Raw genomic sequence first — 22,250 nt, 5'->3', positions numbered from 1 at the left:
GCTGATGCACCAAAATCAGGTGTTCAGAGTTCACAATTTGCACCTCACCTACCGCTGGGATCACCACATTGCTTGCCTGCTGGCATTATATGGTAAACAGGATGCAGGGTTCCAACAAACGCATTGCAGAAATAAAGGATGTCAGATGTCAGAACAAGGTACAACCAAACATGCTTCAGGTGATGCTTGTTAATAGTAGCTTGAGTGACTGTCTATAATTCAGAGGAGCAACCAACGATTGCAGCTACCTTACAACAGATGCAGTGTCAATTTTACTCTGAAAACCAACTCCTTTACACCTCTCTTTTTTTTTACATTCAAAAGTGCACTGAAGCTCCCTTTTTTTGCTTGTGGATCCCTAAAGTGAACCATAATCAACTTATATTATGGGCCCAAAAGGCTCATCCATGGATACATTTGGGATCATTTTTTCTAGGTAACAAAAAATGCAAACCAAAAAGATTTTGGGTACACCATGAGGACTTCGTTGTAGGGGTAAAGAAAGTACACAGCGCTTCAAGAGTCAATAAAACTAAAGGATAAATGTTTTCAATAAAAAAATGGTAAAAGTTAGATAAGTAGGAATTCTTATAATAAAAAATAGCCCAATTAAGAATTAGAGAACATATAAACAAGTCAGACAATGTACAAAAATTACAGGGCCAATGAGCTCAAAAAATTATTTCTTGTGGGGATGGACAGGCTTGGGGGTTGAGTAAGAACAAAGAACTCGGGATTCTCAGTGATGTATAAGAATCGTTTGCAAAACTGAGAATATTGCATGCACCATTGAACAACTAGAGAAAACATTGAATACTCACATACATAAAAATGGAGGACCTCAGTTCACCATTTAAAAAAAACAAAAGGGAAAGTAAAAAAAAAGGAAAAGGGTAATGGGTATATTACGAACAATAAGGATATCTATATGCACACATTTCATACAATTTAGAAGAAATGACATACATTAGGTTCCTTCTCTTAGAGGAAAAACATATACATTCAAATTGATACATCAACTTTCGAGCGCTAAAAAGTACCTGATACAGAAATAAGCAGGACCTTATATCCAATTAGTGTGAAGTTATCTGCATTATCTTAAGATAACTAAATGTCAAAATTGCTTCATGGGCTGCCTTCAGTGAAAGAACAGGCGCAAAGTTTGGGATAGTTGTCAGTCCAATGTTCACCCATGCAATCCACTGTAGTAAGGTTCCATGCAAGTCAGAAACAGACTTTCCTACAAATTTTTTTAAAAAAAAAGCCAGTAAAGCTTCAAACAATAGGTATAACCTATTTTGGCAAAAAAAAAAGTCCAAATTCAGTTAAAAAGTTGCCAATGCCATTGATATAAGATCTATCATGGTGGGGATTGCACACTCACCAAAATGGGCAGCGTCAGTAACTTCACCAGGTAACAACATTGTAAACTTTTTGGATTAGGATCAGTGTGTACGTATGGTACCACCTCAGAACAACAGGCTTGGCAGTATAGATAACACTTGTCCACAGAAACGTCAAGTACCACAGTATGAGCTTTGATAGAAGCAATTATGATGAGCGGGTTTCATGTTCAGAGTCCATCGCCATCATACGTTGCCCATCTTTCAATTACAACCTGAAACTCATTATCCCTTTTCCTGACCTGTGACCATTGGAAATTAAAGATTTGCTAAGCATGCTGGCTGCACTGGACCACATAGAGTATAGACTCCACATTTGTATATCACAGAGTTCGAATAAAGATAGTGGCTAGTGCACTACTTAAGACTTAAGATGTCAATATGTCATGCTTCAAAATGACATTTACAGGTAAAACATGCAAGAAATATAGGTACAGAAAGAACTGAAATGACCGTACCCACCAAAAATAACCCTGAATACGTCATATCTCAAAACTTGATACATGGTTTGTAGAATGTTTACCTCAACCAGCGGCTTCTTGCCATGCAGTAACATATCCACGCTCCTTTCTGTCTGCACAAAGAAAATCAGCATTGTGTGTCAGCATTTGCACAAATGGACAACAAGAAAAATAACACAAACCATTTTCTAAGAGAGTCCATTTAGGTTGCATCCTAGGCTTTGAAGCTCATATTGGTTGGTGAAAGAAAAAACAGCAACAGTGGTGGAAAATAGTTATATTCGTAACATAGACATACCCGATGTGTTACCCAGTAATGTCGCTCCCTCATCTCGATAAGGAAAGGGAATGTTGGAGGAGCTTTCCTCTCCAGAATACTTTTCTGACTTCGTCGAGCACGAGCCTCATCGTCTCCAAGAGTAACAGTTTCTACACCTCCAATCTGTTTTCCAGAAGATGAGAAATTTCACTGAACTGGTGTAAATAATATTACTTTAAGCTTAATCACTTCTTTCAGTAAGTGTTTGACACATGGACTCTCTAATTAGGTATGGACACAAGAAGTTTTAGATGAGAGCTTCATGCTATTATATTGACAGCTACTCTTCTCAATAAGCAAAAGTAACAAAAGAACTTCAGATATCCTTGTAGAATAACAGCACCTTTTTAATCTCAATGATCCATTTTTTATCAATGTTTAGACTATGCAGGTATAATGTATTTTTCATTTTGTTTATTTGCAAAATTGTGATAATGTCATAATGATAGCATTACCAAGTCAGATAAGGTTGGGTTCTTAATGATGTTTGCAAGTCGTTCTCCATGGGCAGTGCCAATAAGCATAACACCCCTTTCTGCAATTGATCGACAAGCTTGTGCTTCTGCTTCAGTTCCGATCTCATCTACAATAACCACCTCAGGCATATGGTTTTCAACTGCTTCAATCATCACCCTATGCTGCATTGATGGTTCAGGTACTTGCATTCTTCTTGCTCCACCAATCGCAGCATGGGGAACATCCCCATCCCCACCAATCTCATTACTTGTATCCACAATTACCTGCCCTAAACACCAGTACCAAAAGAATATATAAGGTACAAGAAGTAGATTGAACTGGAAATAGAATGGTACAAGAAAGTAACATTGTTTAACATACCACTCTTTTCTGAAATTCATCTGCTAAAACACGTGCAATCTCACGCATAACAGTAGTCTTGCCTACACCAGGCCTGATTGAAGAAGAAAAAAATAGTGAAGAACAGATAATCTTTTGAAATTTATTTGAAAAACAAACTGAAAACAGAGTGTTCAATTCCTGTTGCCCTATTATCACATACCTATTCCTAAATAGAACATTTTCCATATAATCAATATTCATATAACACTTATATACTGGCTTATAATATATGAACGATGGAATCAAGACCGTAAACATTCAAGGAAGAAGGGGAGGTACCTTCCCAAAAATAGAATACTTTCTTTGTAATTTAGGAGATCATGGACCATGTCGACATGCCCGGTAACAGCTCGGCCAACTCGACAGGTCAAACCAACAACCATTCCTTTCCTGCTCCTTATAGCAGATATCCTATGTAAAGTACCTTCAATTCCTGCACGATTGTCACCTCCAAATTCTCCTACAGCCTTTTGAGCATCCTCCAACTCTTTCTGTGAGATCTATGATATAAAACATCCATAGAGCAGGAAATTACTGTTGCAGTTTTGCATCTACTCACAATATTATGCTGTGTGTTCATCATGAAAAAAGGGGCCTACTATGGTTTTGAAGTATATACATTAGTAAAGATCCATGAGCAGAAAGAAATTAGCAGCCAACCAGCAGAAGACTTGAGACTAACATAATTTCTAATTTTACACAACAGACAAGAGGATAAGAGCAAGCACACCACAATGTAATCATATCTGATCTCTCTGTGTTGCTACCTTTTCTTTTTGAGGTACTATTGGGTTCAACAATATTGACAAGGAAAGTATGTATGATCACTGCAAAAATAATTATTACACATTTCAGAATGAATAGCTGTCACATACCTCACTGTCCCGTAGATATTGGCCACCAGAGTCACCAAGGAAACGTGCCTCTGGCCGTCTTCCCAAATCCAGAATGACCTAATTGATGACTCATCAGTTGGGATCACATATGCAACCACAACCATGAATTTCTGAGTAGAATGAGGCTTGTAATGGTTGAAGCCTTGAAGGAGTCAGGCAGGTACATCTATCTCACCTCCAGCAGTTGGTCCTTTCTAGGTTCATTCTGCAGATTATCTCGCAAGTCTCTCGGGAGAATCTACAAAAGGAAGATTAATACACTTTGATCAATCGATCTATTTATTTGTATAAAAAACGTCAAAAACTACTAGCCCAAAGCAATCTGATAAATACTAGTTTAGTCAGTAATACAAGTAGCAAGTGATATTGGAACATAGACTGTCCATGGGACACAGGGTTTTTCTTCTGTGTTGAAATTGTTCGTCACTTCATCTTGAGACACTTTATTCTGGATATAATTCATGCAGGGCTTGAAGATCCTTCTTGCATTGCAAGGAGAGGATGAAAATTTGCGTGCTTGGTATACTTGTAGAGATAGTTACATCAACTACAAACAGGAATTCATATAATGCCCAAAATTCTCTACTAATTGGACAAGTTTTTTCAGTGCTCCCAAACGGCGGCCAAACCTCCACCTACTAGCACCGCACGGCATAACATACAACCTCTGTGCGATTAGGGAAAAAGGGGGGCAGAACCAAAAGGTGAGACGGACGCGGACCTGCAGGAGCTCAGAAAGGTCGTCCTCGACGATGCCTCCCCATCCGCCGCCAGCCTCAGCGGCGCAGAGAGCGTTGCCAGGCCAGGCTCGGCCCCTGCGCCACCGCCTGAGCTCACGATGCGCCGGCGGGAGCTTCGGGGTGAGGAGGGGGAAGAGGAGCAGGCGGCGTGCGCCACACGTGTCCATCGCGCGGCAAACTAATGCCGGCGCCGGCGGTGGCGAAGTCGCGCACGAGGGAGCGAGCGGTTGTGCCGTGTCCGGCGTCCGGACGGGATGGATAACGCTTTGCTTTCCCTTTTCCCTTCGCGCGGTTTTTCTCCCCCAACTAAATGTCGGCCCAATTGCTTGAACAAAGTGAATATGGGCCTAATCCCTCCGGTGAATCTTAGGGCCCAAAAACAAGTTATATAGACGACATACATATTGACTCGGGTTTAAATCCCTGACTTGATATAAATGCTCATATTTTTTCTAATTTTTTCAGAGCGATATGTTCGTCGACAACGAGGCGCCTGCATCGTCAATCTCGATATTTGTCGGTCCAACTTAGTTTTTTCAAAGGTGCTCATAGAGGTAGGATAAGCGTGCACACGCTCATAGGGGTGAGTGTGCGCTCGTGCATCTGAATGTCTGTGTGTGTAACTAAGTCTCGCAAGAAAATAACAAACAAAAAATGTCTAGAGAAGACGGCGAGCCGGGCGAGCCATGCTCTTGTAATCGGCTTACTCGACTCATATGCCTAGGTTGGCTCCCCTCCTGGCTGGCCCGCTTATCCAGAGCCACAACTTAGCTGACTCCCTTTGTAAAGTCTCAACCAATTTGTTTCGGGTTTTGACATGTTTTTTTAACATTAAAAACTTAGAGAACACGTTTTGGATTTTTTTTACTAAGATAAGACCGCTCACCTCTCTATATATGAGAGAATCATGGCCAATTGAGTTTCCAATTATCCAATCGTAAAAAAACACATGTGCTACGTCTTTTACCCCTCTATAACACTCTAAATTTTGAATTTCAAATTTTAGTTTAAATTTGATTTAATTTTGGCTTAGTTTAAATTTTTAGGCAATTATTAAATAATTTACAAAAATAAGTAAAATTGAATATAGGGTAGAAACATGATTGAATGTATTCATGCTGCTGCATAAATTTTTGTTTGATTTTATTTAATGCTTGTTTGAGCTTGGTTTAATTTTGAAAACAACAAAAAAATAGAAATCAATTTTTATTTGAAAAAGAAAAAAAAAAAGAGAAAAGCCCCTTCCCTTCTCCTCCTGGGCCGGCTCCTCCCTTCCCTCGGCCCAGCCCCCCCCCCTTCTCCCCCTCTTTCTCCCGCGTAGTACGCGTGGGCCACTGCGGCCCACCCCGCACCCAACAGCCGCGCGGCCCAGCCGTCCCGGCCCAGCAGCCGTGCCCTCGCGCGCCAGCTCAACACCGCAGCCCAGCTGCGCCCGCGCCGCCTCCGTCCCACCCGCTGCCGCTGACCAGGGGGCCCCACCCGTCAGCTGGGAGGCCGTCCCCTACCTCCGGCCGAATCGGAGTCGGACCGCAACCGCCGGCTCCGACTTCTGCGCCGCCGCTCGGTTTCCGTGTGCACGCATCCCAATGATCGTCCCCGCCTATTTAAAGGCTGCCGCACCCGCCCGCACACCCCCTAGAAACCCTAGCCGCCTCCAATCGCATCGCGAAGCCCCTGCTCGAGCTCGGACTCGCCGAGATCCCGTCGGCCGCCGCGAACCGCCTCCGTGCCGTCGTTTTTCGCCAAGGTGAGTGCCTTCCCGAGTTCGCTAGGTCACCACGAGCGCAGAGATACCCTCAACGCGCCCTCTCTCCCTCTCTTTCCCCGCGCCCGCGCTCGCCGGAGTTCCGCGTCGCCGTCAAGCCGCGCCACCGCGCGCATCGGCCCTCCATCCGCTGCGCCCAGCGTGCGCACCAACTCCGCCGCGCCGCCGGCATCACGACCGTGGCCACGACACGGCTCCCCGTGCCCTACGCCGCGCGCCGTGGCCCTGCACCCCGCCACCGCGCGCGCCCTGCTCAGCTTGGCCCCGGTCCACGGTGGACCACCGCACCCCCCGGTCCACAGCGCCGCCATGGACCGGCCCAGCCACGTGGCCAAGCTGGCCACATGCCCGCGCCCCCTGCGTTTTTTTGAAAAAACCCCTGCGGTTTCTCAAAATCAACCCACACTACGCTTTAGTTTAGGTTTTATTAAATCTATGCCCCTAGTTTTGCAGAATAGCCCCCGCAGCCGTTAGAATTTACAGATTTAGTCCAAATCACTTTTAAAATTCAGATTTTAATTATTTTAAATGCGAAAAGTAGTTCTGTTTATTCACAGAATTGCCACCCAACTTGTTTTAGCCATAACTTTTGCATTTTAGCTCCAATTTAGGTGATTCTGGTTGCTATAGTTTCGTATCGTCGAGTAGAATACAGTAGTGCAGTTGCTTTCTGCTTTTCAATGCTTTAGTGTACTGTTTCTAATTAAGTTTGTTTGCTTGCATATATTGCTTCTATGTGTGATGATTGTCGCGTATAGCCAACGAGACGCTCGTAAAGGAAGAGGAGCAGGATCCCGCTGAGTTCAAGAAACCCGACTACGATCAAGGCAAGTGCAGACACCGTTTGATCATTTTGAACCTACTCATTAATGTCATTTACTTTACATGCATGTGTCCAATGAATGCAAACCCTAAGGACCTGAGTAGCTTTACTTACTATTCCTTGTTCACCTGGGGTTATGTATATGGGTAGACTAGGTTATATTAGGTATGCTTAGCTGCTCCACTCACCTTATACACATGCTTAAACAAGAACTATTCTCTACTCAACTTGATGCTTAAACTGTGCTGAATCTTTAGTCACTGCGGTGATGGCGATGTTGGATGCTTACGAGCATCGTGATGATGGTGGTGATAGGGGGAGCGGGTACTGTTGGTGGTCCAGTTGTCGGGCGTACCAGTCTCTGCTCTCCGTAAGGACTTAGTCATGGAGCGGCCCCCTGGGACATACAGTGCAGCTACAAGCCATATGGCTCTAGCTTGACTAGCAGGACCTCCACTAGTAGGGTGTTACTTTCTGGGTAGGCGTGAGGAAGTAACTTGGGTAATGGATATTAAGACGTCGGTTGTTCGGTACGCCATGGCTATGGGTATCGACTGTCGAGCACCCCGGCCAAAACTTGCGAGTGGCATCCTATTAGTTAGACCCTGTGAAAGGTCTCGTAGTGAGACCCTGCCTGCTCACCTTGGTAGTGTTTTGGGGAGTCATGACCCCAGGCAAATGAGAATCACGACTTGGAGTGAACGTGCACACCTCTGTAGAGCGTAAAACTGATATATCAGCCGTGCTCACTGTCACGAGCGGCCCAGACTCTCACATGATGAACAAATTGGATTCACATGATACTTGGAGATGGAACTTGTTTGAGGTGGCTACCTCGTGCTTTGGTGGAATGACTATTCCGTGTTGGCAGAATTGCTATCTTGTGTTCTTAATTGGGGTTAATCCTCGGACTACAATAACTATTAGGATAGTCATTCAAAAGATGCTAAATACTACTTACACTAATTAAAGGTTGGGTTTATGCTACTCACAATTAGTGATAGGTTGTTCTAATAATAGAGTTATAATTAAAAGTGATCAACTAAAATACTACCGCAGTCAAACCTAGTCAGCTTTACCTTGTTTTAAGCCTTGCATGTCATTACTTTCCATTGTGCTTGCTGAGTTCGACATGAACTCACCCTTGCTATAATCATTAAAGGTTGCTCGGACGAATCAGAGTACCATTGTGACTTCCCTGAGGACTACCCTGAGTCGCCTGGTTGTTAGGCTCGTGTGATTCTGCTGTCGACCTTCCTATGGCAAGGTGGTCCTGCTACGTCGACGTGATTGAGTTTCACCTTTTATTTATGGAACAATTTAGTTTATGCTTCCCGTTCGTACTTTGATCCATTGGCTTGTAATAATGGTACTTTATACTCATTTATGTAATTCGTTTGAACACTGTGTTTTGTACCATTGATGATGTCGATCCATGTGTGTGAATTTGAGATCCTGGCGCACATATGATTTGGCACCCGAATGCTCTTTTACATCCGGATGTGACACCCTCCCCCCTCGTGTTGTTCGTCGTGTCCCCCAACGAGATTTGGAGGCATTCTAGATGACCTTGCTAGTCCTACGACACCCTCCATGTGCTCCTCCCTGACAAATCTGGTCAGAAGAAGTTTGGGAGTCTATCCAAGCCAAGAACAGGATCAACATCGACCTAACCGGTCTCTAAATCACTTTAATCAATCACTCTGCGTTCTTGCAAAATTGTAGGTTGTGTGCAACCTCTTGGTCATACTAGCCTCCGCTAGTGTGTGATTTGGACACCCTCTGACATCAACATTATATTTTCATTCATTTAACAAATTAGCATAGGCCACCTGAAGCTACCTCAGTTACTGAAAGTCTATTTTTCTAACGAGTGACGAGCTACAGGCTTACCTGTTCTTCGCACATGCACCCTTTCAAGAAAGAGAATCCAACACACGAACGGAACAATTGATAAACAAAGTGACATGTTCAACAGAATGAGTTCCACATACAATAGAAATAAATCTGAAACCCGACACATTCTATGCACTATTACAAGTACTACCAAGACCATAACAAGCACTTGTAACTTGTAAGGTTCTAAAACAAATAGAGATAACATGGTCAGAAAAACACATGTCGATTCAGGGCCACCGAGGCTCAATTTTGCCAAACCCAATTTGAAGCACACGTGGGCCAAGCCCACTTCTCAAAATTAATATAATTCACATGGCAGTCATACAATCATCATAGTTTGACATTATACAAAAATATTGGTGAATGGTCATTATTCATGAACTTGCATACATAAAAGCCAAGCATTCACCAAATTGATCTCTTAAATAGTTCATTGATAGTTCGAGCTATAAAAGTGGGTTTATGCAGCATGAGCAAGACCAGGAAAGATCCAACAGCGCCCCAGAAAAGAACTTGCGTGGATGCTCATCAGCGCGGAGCTCTCCCTCCCCATCCGGTGCCAGCTGGCATCAGCAGTGCAGCGAGCGATGCCGGGCCAGGCCTTCCCTGCGCTGCGCCGGCACGGACAAACTACTCCTCTTCGGCCCTTTCCTTTCCTGCGGTTTTCTCAATGTGGGCTCCATTGCTTAAACAAAGTGAATATGGGCCTAATTTCTGCAGTGAATTCTCACAGGCCCAAAAACACATGTGCCCATTGCAGGAAGAATCAGAGGCTTTGCAAAAGATAACTGTTACTACACAGGAACAGGTGAAACCAGAGGATAAGCTACACATTCATACAACCAAACTTGTCAGGATGCAGAGTATGCTATATCAGGATCCAATACAAAATGTGTCATGTTGGATATCAAAGCCTAAAAGACTTGGGAGAAAACCTAATGTAAACGCCCAGGATCACTTTACCTAGTACCCAGACTTGTACCTGTTGTACCTGACAAATACTTGACGATGTACTTTCTTCTAAGCCACTGGAACCGTTCCTCGGCCGTTTCCATGGTCAGGAACATCTCCCTCTGTTCTCTACTGACAAAAAGTTCAGTTGCAATGAAATGCTCATTGCTCCCACACCGTGCTCCGCACTCCCGGACCAGTGTCATAACATCCTGGATGCTAGGCCATGGCGCTGAGTCAGCCTGGGAGCTGAACTTTTCGAAAGTGTCCTGTGCTTTCTGAGCCAGCTCAGTTATGCGGTACAAATGAGCTTGCATGAGCAGAGCAGTTTCGGACTTGTTTTTCTTCTTCTTCTTTGCAGCACTGAAATGGATCGGTATCTTCTTCCTGTTTGAAGGATAATGAAACACAGGCTCTCGATGAGTGTAATCATTATCTTCAGTGTTGTCCGATCCATCGAGGTTCACACCATTCATGGGGGTTTCTTGAATACGTGGCAAATCACGTGTGGCCAGTGGCAAATGATCTGTGCCATTCACGTGGCTGTCTGGACCAGATGGCAACCCATGTGCAGTCACAGGCGAATGCTCCGGCAAACCAGTTGCGGCCGGTGGCGAATGATCCACCCCATTCTTCGGGCTTTCCGGAGCAGGTGGTGAAGGATCCACACCATTACTGGTGATGTAGTCGAACATTACTTTCAACTTATCCTCATGTTGTAGACCGCCATGTCGAAATTTCCTTGCACCTGGCAGTTCCTACCAGAAATCAAAAGGAAAGGGTGTCATGCGACTAAAATCAACTAAACAGTAAAAAATAAGGAACAGGTTTAATTTATGCAAAACAAACCTTATTGATCTTCTTCCACCATTCTTCGTCAGCAACAAATGTCCCCTTAGCATTGTCCCAGGGTAAACCCTTCCCCACTACAAGCAACTTCCTCCAAGTGATATAATCATTCTTAAACTTGTCCCATTTGTTCTTAAGCTGCAATTTTGTATAGAGAAGTTGTGTCCTCTGCTGAAACTTAGCCGCAACTTGGCGGTAACCAATGTTGTTCAGGTGCGTATTCGGCCTGTTCCCAGCCTGAACCTGTTCTTCAAAGAGTTCACAGACAAGCCTAGTGCGTTCATCGTTCCACTCGGCTTCTGGCATCTGCACCAATAACACACATTGACTGGCATCAGCAACACAAAGTCGTGACATGCAAAGTGAGCGATTCTGCAAGCAAACATACTGATAGATAGAACACAACAGCAAACAGAGGTCTACTCCCAAAAGATGTCAATCCTAACGCTTCTGTAGAAAATAGTGGCTGCAGCCAAACAACAATGCTGTATAAAAACTTAGAACCACATTGATAGTGGCCATACTAAGCTACTTTCAAAAGATGTTTCAGGTTTAACCTACAACATTTTAGTGCCAGAACCCATAAAAAAGTGAAGGACCTAAACAACAATCCTGGACATACAAGACTGCAGTAGAAAGACGTTTGAGGTTTTACCAACATATAATATTGCACAAACCACATTGCAGGAAAGACTCAGGGAGATGTGTAGAAGTGTATTGGGTAGGCCACATTTTTAAACCGCGCACTGATGGAATTAGAGGATAAGGCAACAAGTGCGATAAGAAAAATGCAGGCGTTCTGTTCAGTTGCACGTTCAGATAGACTAACAGCAAGCGTCAGAAATTCGTGTATTGAAAATCAAGAACCAATCCTGCAGCTAGTGGGACTCGATGGGTCGGATCACCCATCCCGGCAAGGAATTTCGGGATTTTCTTGTTGGATTGCTCGAGTCTACCGAAAATTGAACGGCGGAACCGCAGAAGCCCTAGCTAGAACAGGGAATTCAATTTCAATACGAGCAAGCAACGTTAGGGCTTCCTTACCAGCAACGACGACAAGGTAAGGACGAATTCAACTAGGGTCCGGCCCGATTCCCGCTCCGCTCAACACCGACCAAGCAGCACCAGCGCAGCGCAGCGCGGCGAGGCGTCGAGGCGATGGCGGCTGCGATCGAAGAGCAATCCTCGCTCGACTGGGCGGCGCGCTGGATTCGCTGGGCCGTGGGCGGGGGAGCGCGGTCGGCGTAGGGGGGCGATGGGGCAGGCGGGCGGGGCGGGGCGGGGCGGGGGCGCCGGGAGATGAAGAGGCAGCACCCCCCCGGCCGGTCGGTGGCCTCGCCGCGCCGCCGCGTGGGGAAAAGGGGAGCGAATAGTGATTAGCTAGGGCTGCAGGGGCGTGGCGGTGAATGGGTGAAAAACGTTGTCAGTTATCACAAGACCCGGCGTTTTTTTTTTCAGTCGTGGAAAGACCTTGTTTTTTTGGTTGGCAACGTATCTAGTGCAAACTCATCTCCCGTGCAAACTGTGCAAACTCTAATCTGGACCGTAGAATATTGATCCAAGGAGGCGCATGAGAGAGGTGGAAGGAGAGATTTGTAAAAGTGTGATTAAGAGCGGGCGGTTAAGTGTAAAATTACCCAATCTTTCCGTGCCCCTTGGATCAACATCCTATGGTCCAAATTAGAGTTTGCACAGTTTGTACAGGAGATGAGTTTGCACTAGATCCGTTGGTTTGTTTGTTTTTTTTACAACAGAAAGACCTTGTTTGTGTTCTGTATCTCTACGGCTCACCTGCCACGGAGGATAATGAGCCAGGCATGTTTGATGCCTGCTCTAATCTTTAGAGCAACTTCAAGAGTTTGGCTATTTTTATTGTAGAAGTTATTTTAGAATTTGTACAGTAAAAAATAAATAGCTTCCAATAGATGTGTTATTTGATCTTCACAGGTGGTGCTGTCCTACCCCTGTCGTTATCTCGCTTTACTCCATTCATCTTCTCCACTGCCTACCTAAAAATGGGCAGTGAATCCGTTGTCATAACCGAGATCGAGGGCTTGCCTGCATGGAAAGTGACTCCGAAACTCTCCCGTTAACGAGGTCAAGTGCCAGCTTACCGCAGAGGATTAATGGGCAGTCGGGGAAGACCCTCCGGTTTTATGGACTTCTTATTTTTTAACAAGTTTTGTATTTTATAAAATGGTTAAACAATGGAATTTGACTCCAAACTCTTGAGTTGCTCTTAGCCACCAAATCTTTCTCTTCCGAATCCATCGGGAGTGGAAGAGGAAAATAAAATAAAAACTTATTTAGAGTTCTCAAAACAAAATCTTTTATATACATGAAAAATAAAGAAAGTATAAATCCTAGATGCAAAGTGTTTGTCTTATTAGTTTACTTCTCCTTTATTCTTTAAGTCTGTTGAAAATTGATAAATAGGTAATAATTCAAAGAAAAATCTAAAAATTATAAAATAAATTTTGTTCAGCTCCACATATGTAGATCCATGCAGTAAACAAAAAATATCACAAATTTTTAGTATATTTTTTTGCTGGAGATGCTTGCCTATGCTTTTTAGTGTAAAATTGATCGGTTGAAAATTGATAAATACGTAGTAATTCATAGAAAAATGTAAAAATTATAAAAAAAATGTTTCAGCCCCACATATATAGATCCATGCAGTAAATAAAAAATATCACAAATTGTAGTACATTTTTTTGCTGGAGATGCTTGCCTATGCTTTCTAGTGTAAAATTGAAATTGTAGTTATCTGCTCCAATTATTATAAAAATTTTATAGTAGCTTATTTAATGTGATGCTTGATTTGTGGAAAAAGTTTTAGCATCATTCCTGTAAAAAATCAGTCCACCATATCTTTATATGTCCGCTAGTCTAAAGATTAATTAAATCATGCTCCTCTCGTTTGGATCTGATTTCCTAGCTTATTTTCTATTTATGACACGAGGACTCCTGGTCCAATTGGGTTAAGAGAAAAAAGTAAAGTTATGGGCTAAATCTAACTCGAAGCCTAACACGAGTTTAAACCAAATTTTGACCAAAACAAAGCGAATAGTTGAGCTCGACCAAAATCCAAAACGACCAAAATTTTTGTCTTTTTATTATTAGAGAAGAAGAAGAAGAAGAAGAAGAAGAAGAAGAAGAAGAAGAAGAAGAAGAAACTACAAATTATGATTTGATTTTTTCTTTTGCCTCAGATTGAAGCGAAGCAGAATAAAGAACGTAATTCTTATCCTTTTCTGTTTGACTATTAAGAGTTCTATTTAGAATACTTAGGATGTGAGGAATCTATTTATATTAGGACTCCTACTCCATGACGGTGCCTTAAATCGTCATATAATGTATCATAACATGACGGAAAAAATTTCGTTGTCACAAATAGGGGAGAGCCATGTTTTTTTGTGACGACGTTGGATTTGTGTCACATAAAGCCATCAAATGTCGTCATATAATGTCTATCGTCGTCAGCCATTTGTCCATTGCTTTTTTGTGACGCTGGGAAATATCCTTTTATGACTGATTAGTGTTGTCACTTTTAGTTACTTCAATAATTTACCTTTCCCCGTGTTACTATACCCCTGCAGGTGGAGCCGAGCGTTGACCATTTCATTCCCCATCGCCACCGTCCCTTATCTAAACAAGGCCAGGAGCGGAGGGGCTCTGCGCGGCGTCTGCGGCGTGGAGGGAGCTACGCAGCGCCGGTGGCGGCGCCGGCGAGGAGGGAGCTGCATGGCGGCGGTGGCGCTGCGTGGGGAAGCGAAGGACGGGCTACACGGTGCCGCTTGGGGATGTACCCTAGCTCGGACTCCGGCTGGGCGGAGGGAGCGCGTCAGCCGGCCGGCCAGCGCGGTTCTCCGGTAAACGCCTCGACATCATCCCGCCGCTCGAACTCAGGTGCTCACGGCCTGCTGCTGCCATTCCCCTCCCCTTCCCCCTCTATTTGTTCTGCAATGGCGCCTACTTCCCCCTATTTCTCTTTGCTATTGAATCGGAGTAAGAGGCTATAGAGTGTACAAGAAGTTTGAGGAAACGAGCCCTTGATTTGATTGATGCCAAGCTAAATTTATACTGAATTGGTCCTCCCTGTTTCTTTTTAAAGTATATGAGCTCATAGTATGAATATGTCTTTGCATATCTTGTTAGTATGAATTTGTCTGAGCATATGTCTTTCAATCAGGCCTCATGTCGCAGGCGTCGTCATCTAGCACTCGCAATCGGCAGTCAGCTAGGGTTGTCCACCAGCCCGGACCCCTTGTTGTTCATGATGCAGCACCTCTGGCTGCAGCTGTCGATCTGGATCCAGTGATCGATGAAGTGTCCAAGTTGCCATTGATAATGTGCCCAGAATGTAGGGACGTGAGAGTGTTTGGTGCCACTACGACACAATCTCAGTATAACAATGGAAAGAGATTCTTCAAGTGCCCCAGGAAGAACTATGTGAGTATAGTGGTTCCAGTTTGAGTACCCCAAATTTAAATCTTGTTTGCCCAAAATTCATTGTTGCTTGTGGTTCTAATTTGGATGTAGGGGAAATGTCATAGCTATTGGTTTGAGGAAGAATATGTGGTCTTCCTTCGTGACAATGGATATATTTCGTCAGCTTTGACGATGTCTGAAGTTCCTGAGGCTGTGGAAAAAACTCAAAGCTTGGAGCACCTGAACAAGTTGAAGGAAATGGTAGGCACGAACAGGGATGGCCTAGGAAGCTGCATTTGTCTTGTTTGTGGATGTGTGAATGTAACACTATTTCTAGTATTGGCCATTGTCTTGGTTGTAGCTGTAGTGTTCAAGTAGTCAATGGCCGTGAGTATGGGCCTTTGTGTTGAAACTGTAGTGTTGAAGATGGTGAAGATGTGAATGTTGAACCTATTATGGTGGATGTATGAAATGTGGGCCTATGAGCAATTGGACCTATTTTGTGCATTTCTTCTTTATGTTGTAAATGAAGGGCAATTTTGCTTATGATGTTTGACTATTGTTGGAACAATTGTTAGAATACTCCAGCTGTACATTTTGTGACGGTTTTGGATCAATTTGTGACGGTTTTGTTGGTTTTGTCACAGTTTTTGAACCTTTTGTGACAAAAAAACCTGGAAACAGAACATGGTCCATGTGAAATCTGGACAGAACTGTGCCCGCTGCTTTGACATGAAAAGCCTTTGAAGGCGTGGAATTATGGGAAAGTAACGGAGGACCTTGTGAGGAACCTTCTTTCTGATATCCTTGTTGACTTTCCATCTTGTGAAGCCACAAACTGGGCAATGTTGATCAGTTTTGTGGTCCCCCCCAAAACAAGGCACAATCATACTTGCACACATCAATAGAAACATAACCAAAACCAAGCTTCCGGAGGAGAGCTTTCAACTCATTATATGACTTAGGAAGTCCTGGCACATTCTTCAAAGATCTAGAAAGCAACTCAAGGAATGCATCAAACCCAGATGTTGTTATCCGATTGTACACTTTTACATGCAGCAGTTTAATAATGAAAGATAACCTAGTCTCCTCGGTGCAACATGGATAAAGTTCACGCTTTGCCTCTTCCATGAGTTTTTTTATATAAGTTACCACCAAAGCCATGGCTCGCTGCGTCTCGCATATCTTGAATCAACCCCTGAACTCCCCTTGCACCATCATCTATGACATCTTCTGCTTGTCCTTCCTCAGGAAGTGGTGCCTGGTCATCATTTCCATCCCATGGCATATCCTCTAGTACAACAGCAAGTTCTCCATCATCATCTTGTTGGACATCATCAATAAGTTCCTCTCCATGGTGAATCCACCTTGTATAGCTTCTAGACATACCATTGATTTCAATATCCTCGTGTACCTCATCTAAGCTTTTCTCTATGTGGTTTAGGCATTTGCGGCATGGGCACTTGATTTTTTCATTTGCACTATATCTTGCTCGGACATGTTGCATGAACTGGTCCACACCATCCAAAAAAGGATGCGAAAATGGTTTTTCATTGTAAATCCACCTTCTATCCATCTTGACCTACACAAAATTAGTTGCCACATAATTATCTTCGCTGTAGTAAATCGCTTGTATAGCCAACCAGAGGTGCCAAAATAACTTGGAAGAACATATCTAACCTTGATCTATAGTGACGGTGGTGTCCAAATGTGACGGTGCTAGCCATCACAAATTACGGCTTCCATCTCTGGCTCAAGCGATGGCTAGCATCTCCGTTGTAGGCTGACAGATCTGCCCCCGGCGAAGCCCCCCAACGATGGAGTTGCTAGCCTCCATCTCAGGTGCCCATCGAGCATCCATTCATTGAGCAACAACCGGATGAGGTGGGTGAGGCAGAGCCGGTGAGCACTACGGCTCTGGCTTGCTAGCAGCAGATGTAGGTGTTGGGTGGACCGAGAGTGGCAGAGCAGGGGCGAGAGAGAGAGGGGCAGAGCGGGGGCGAGAGCGGCGTGGCTGGAGGTGGGGTGGCGGTGTGGCTCTGCCTTGCGAGCGTTGGGGGTGGCGCCGTGGCTGGAGGTGTCGCCGGCGAGAGTGGCTGAGCGAGGGCAGAGCGGGGGCAGAGCGGGGGCAAGAGTGGGCGAGCGGGCAGCAGAGTGTTCTTATGACTGAGGAGCACAATGACAGGTGGGCCCATGTGTTCTTGAGCTTCATTCATCCCTGTCCATTGTTCATGCATTTTGTTTTTAAATCTGTGCCGAAAAATTGTAACATGGATTCCTCCTAGTAGGTATATCCAAATGGAGTGTTTTTTTTCAAAACTTTTAAGAATCAATTTCTATCAATTTAATGTGTTGATGCTACTCATATTTTCATGTTACAAAATTTGAACAGTTGGAAAGTACAATTGTACAAAAAGTGCAACTAAAGGCCACAATTAGAAATTGTAAATGATTTCAGATGGAAAAGTAGTTAACATGACTTTTGTACAACTCATCAAGACGAACAATTTATATTTTGGTCATTTGGCCATCCGACAAATTGATGGTAAAGTAGTTCATAAAACTTACAATCTCCCTCATAGTCTCATGAACTATAAGTGAGATGTATAAGGTTGTGAACAAAGTTACCCATCACTTTGTCAAATGGACAAGTGGCCAAAATAAAAAGTGTTCATCTTCATGAGATGAGCAATCTTTGTGTTCATCACTTTTAAATTTGGAAACATTTAGTACCCTAATTTGTTGTCCCTAATCTAATTTTTTGAATTTTGAATTTGAAACTATCAAAACAAAGTCAAATGAAAATATAACCAAAATACAGAAAGTACATCTCGATGAGTTGCATAACTTTGTTATAGACAACTTCGCAAATATCAGTCGTTTAGTACCCCAAAATCCAATTTGAGTCCCAATTTAACTAAATGGCTCACTTACAGGTGGACCCAGTGCTTCAGTAGCACAATCGGCCCAGCGCACCACCTTCCACCGAGAGAGCGGCCCAACCAGGTCAAACAAATTTTTCGCTGCCGCTCCCGCCCCATCCCGCTCGCTGACACAGGGGACCCACGCCGACTCCCGCTCTCTCTACCCAAAACCACCCCGTCGCCTTATCCTCTTCACCGGTTGGCAAAGGGGAAATCCCCAATCTCCCGAACCCTAAACCCTGCCTACGGAGCGCCCGCCGCCTCCCTGCCCACCTCCACCGCGCCCACCTCGCCGCCCGCCGCCACCTCGCCTCCACAACGCCCACCTCGCCGCCCGCCACCACCTCGCCCACCTCCACAACACCAGCCGCCCTCACCACGACCCTGCCCGCCTCCGCAGTGCCCACCGTCACGAACTCGGCTGACTACGCACCATCTCGTCGACGGCCTCCACACTACTTGCGCCTGCCGTCACCAGCACGCGAGCTCCGGACGACACTCCCTCAGCTCGGCTTCCTCCTCCGAAGGTACTCTACCTCCTCTCGCTGTCTCTAGCTTGGAGCAATGTTGTCCTAACAGTGGAAGTGTGGTAGGAGAATTGTGGATTTGTTGTCTGAATGTTGACAATGGTAGGAGAAGTGTGGTACTGTCAGTAACACCCTTATTTGTTAGGTACTGTTTGTTTGTTCCAATGTATTGTTAGATACTGTTTGTTTGTTCCATTCTGCAAAGCTTCAGTTTGTTATTGTCTAGTGTTATGTATTGTCATCTGTTCTGCTATTGTCTGTTATTTTCACTTATGTCATCAATATGTGTACTGATTTGTTAGTTATTTGTTCATTTTGTTTACAGAAACTGGTTAAAGTTTCTGATTTGTCTACATCTCATCATACTTAGTCATACAAGATATGACGAAAAACAAGTATGAGCAGCAAAGGGATGATAATGTAAAGAAAATTCAGGAAGTTTTTAAATCTTTGGGTATACCAATCTTAGCTCAGGAAGTTATTGATGGTCTTGCAAAAAAACAAAAGGGCAAAGGGAAGGCAGTAGCCACTGAAAATCCAGGATCTGACCATGATTATGATCCATCATCTGAAATTGAAAACGAAACTGATAGTGACGATGAATGTGATGACGACCTCCATGTTGAGGTCAATACTCAGGTGAGATGCATTACATGGCCAATTAGCAAGTTTCTGGTATCTTTGAAACATGAACTTCATTGACTAATTTCATTTACTAAGGCACTTGTTTTTTCACTAATAGGATGCATGTTTATCTATGCAGGTAGAAGAGATGGTTCCAGGAACGCGCCTTGTCCAAAAGAAGCTGAAGGTGGGGACGGCGGCTGCTAGCAAAAAGGCACCGTGGACACCAACAAGATTAACTAGGCAGCAAGCAGCCATGTCGCCTGGACGTCGTCCACCACCTAGGCAGAGAATGCCCTTGCTTCCTAAGAACCCTGCAAAAGGCAGCACACAAGCGAAAAGCCAACACCCTACAAGCAGTAGCCTCACCACAAACACTGCAAACAAAGCCCCTGCTCCTCTAGTGAATCCCACAGCCCCTGCTCCTCCAGTGAACCCCACAGCCCCTGCTCCTCCAGTGATCCCCACACCCAGTCCAGCCATCTCTGCTCCTATTCCCACAGCTATTCCATCCATGTCTGCTCCTATTCCAAACAGAGAGGCTAGTATTCACAAATTCACCAAGGCAACTGCAGCCAAGTCTGTGCCTAGTGCAAACCCAATGTGTACACCTTCTACTCCAAGACCAACTGCTGCCCTATCTAGACATCCTACTCCTGCCACTAGTGTCACCCAAGAAGTTCCTATAGACACCTCGCCAGGTGTGCAGAGCTCTAGGCAGAGCAATGACATCAATGTGTTAGCTGATCCATTTGATGCAGCAACTACAAAGGACAATGTACATGAAGAACAAGCTTGTGACTTAGATCAGGGTAAGCAATATGGGTTTCCAATCATGCTTTCGTCCATCACATATCGACTTTGTCACTGCTATAGCAACACATTATCATTCTTATTGCAGATGTAGGGCGACGAAAGGAAGTCCGCAAGAAAAGCATGGGTCATGGTTTAGAAAATTTGCTAAAAAAGGGGCACAAGCTGCCTATCGAAGTGGCTAAAGGGAAGAAAAGGCCTGCTGTCCCCCTTCAGGCAGCTAAGCTAGCATCAGAAACTGGCATTTTCCTTAGAGACCAACTCCCTATCTACACATCATGGAAGACTTATGAAAATGATGCGGGGAAGGCACAAGTCCAAAAAGTGCTTGTTAAAGTGGCGGTGAGAAATATTTCACTAAAAATACTTCTAACCAATCACTAGCTCAACTCCGTTTTAATAAATGTTGTCTAACAAATCATTTCTGTGGCTACAGACAAGGTTGGATGTGGATATTAAGAATGATGGACCAAGCAAGGCAGCATGCACTGATATTGTCAAGAGGGGAGTAAGGCAGCAGAGGTATCATCTGAAAAGGAAGTACTATGACGAGTCACTGACAAAAGAACAACTCTTGGCCATGGAACCTCCACCTAAGATGAAGAAGCAGGAGTGGGTCAACCTGGTTGAGTACTGGTGTGAGCCAAAGAATCAGGTATTTGCCTTGATTAACTCTTTTCTTACTGTGAAATGGAATATGTGCAAGTGAATGAACCTCTATTGCATTTCTATGGTGCAGGAAAAAAGTTCCAAGAATAAAGCTAACCATGCCCTAGTGCAGCTTCACCAAAAGACTGGATCTAGGTCCTACATTGCCCACTGTTACAGCCTGGTATGGATACTATGCCTTTTGTACTAGTAGTTTGAAAGATGGGTCATTTGTAGCATATATAGTCTCATGCAATTGTATGGCACTCTAAGTAATTACCAAGTGCTTAACACCTGCCTACAAATTTTGTGTTACAATAATAAATTAATGTGTGGGTTTGTGCTGATACAAAACATACAAATGTTGAGTTTGGCCAATCTGTTGACATAACATGCATGCCATAGAGAAGTACTCTAATGTATGAATTTGTGATGATACAGTGCTTATAAATGTTGGGATCTTGCTATAAATATGCACAACTAATCTGATGCTTGTCCACAAATGTTGAGAAGTACTCTAATTCATTTACCTTTATGGACAGAGGTCTAAGTACAACGACACGGAACCAGATGCGATTGAATTCTTTGGTGAATGCATGAATCATCCACAACATGGTCGTACTCCTCTTGCAAATGAATTATATGTAAGTGAACTGAATGTTGCAGATTCAATCCTGGTATAAGACTGTTACTGTTGTATGGCCTTTCAATCAAGTGCATGGATTCTATGTAGGAACAAATGGTGGCAGAGAAGGAAAAAGAACCAGAAGAAGGAGAACAACAGAAGTCTCCAACCAAGATAGTTGCTGAAAGTCTCAGCCACATCAGCAATAGATCAACATTCCTTCAAAGTCTTGGCATAACTAAAGTGAGCAAGGCTGCCGGGTCCACATCAGCTGCAGCACAAGCACGTATGCAAGCGCAATTTGAAGAACAGCTACAAGAAGAAAGAGAGGAGGCTGCAAGGAGGCAGGAAGTGTGGCAGGCACAACTTGAAGCGCAGTAGGCCGCACTTGAAGAAAACCAAACCTTGCTACGCGCGACACAAGAAGAAGTGAAGGCAATGAACAACAAGTTTGATGAAGTCAGTTCGATGCTACGATCTTTGCTGAAATTTCACAAAGATTGAGGTAGGCTGAATGCACTCTATGCTTGATAATGCCCAGGTTGGAAATTTGAGGGCTGCTGAAACTTCTCTGCACTTGTTGAACTTGTTTGATGTTTTGTCTCATGGAACTTGTGTGTGGTCATGGAACCTGGAACTTGTAATATGGTTTATGTGAGTACTTGTGTGTGAACCTAGAACCTGAACTTGTAGA

General features: G+C 44.0%; 3 protein-coding genes across 4 annotated transcripts; 1 reads left to right on the top strand and 2 right to left on the bottom strand.

Annotated features, from left to right (window-relative positions):
• Positions 876–4,947, bottom strand: LOC8082824 (uncharacterized protein ycf45). 2 transcript variants are annotated; one of them, XM_021466266.1, is made up of 10 exons: positions 4,659–4,947; positions 4,113–4,175; positions 3,917–3,994; positions 3,321–3,541; positions 3,021–3,093; positions 2,639–2,923; positions 2,163–2,306; positions 1,927–1,977; positions 1,385–1,645; positions 876–1,202 (listed from the first exon to the last, which is right to left on the bottom strand). In XM_021466266.1, the coding sequence occupies exons 1-9, from the start codon at positions 4,842–4,844 to the stop codon at positions 1,574–1,576; spliced, it is 1,173 nt and encodes a 390-aa protein (XP_021321941.1). In that variant the 5' UTR covers positions 4,845–4,947; the 3' UTR covers positions 876–1,202; positions 1,385–1,573. The 2 variants fall into 2 exon arrangements, with proteins under 2 accessions (XP_021321941.1, XP_021321939.1); XM_021466264.1 differs by having other exon boundaries at positions 904–1,240.
• On the bottom strand, positions 9,427–12,304 carry LOC8082823. The gene is made up of 3 exons (XM_002441945.2): positions 12,009–12,304; positions 10,965–11,270; positions 9,427–10,873 (listed from the first exon to the last, which is right to left on the bottom strand). Exons 2-3 carry the CDS (start codon positions 11,268–11,270, stop codon positions 10,124–10,126), a joined length of 1,056 nt encoding a protein of 351 aa, XP_002441990.1. The 5' UTR covers positions 12,009–12,304; the 3' UTR covers positions 9,427–10,123.
• LOC110437503 lies at positions 19,228–21,937 on the top strand. The gene is made up of 7 exons (XM_021465968.1): positions 19,228–19,485; positions 19,610–20,282; positions 20,372–20,625; positions 20,720–20,938; positions 21,023–21,115; positions 21,474–21,575; positions 21,665–21,937. Exons 1-7 carry the CDS (start codon positions 19,228–19,230, stop codon positions 21,935–21,937), a joined length of 1,872 nt encoding a protein of 623 aa, XP_021321643.1.

This window comes from Sorghum bicolor, chromosome 8, assembly GCF_000003195.3.
Source record: "Sorghum bicolor cultivar BTx623 chromosome 8, Sorghum_bicolor_NCBIv3, whole genome shotgun sequence".
In the NCBI taxonomy this organism is placed as follows: Eukaryota; Viridiplantae; Streptophyta; class Magnoliopsida; order Poales; family Poaceae; genus Sorghum; species Sorghum bicolor.
Note: the sequence above shows the minus strand (reverse complement) of the source record. Positions and strands in the feature narration are given on the sequence as shown.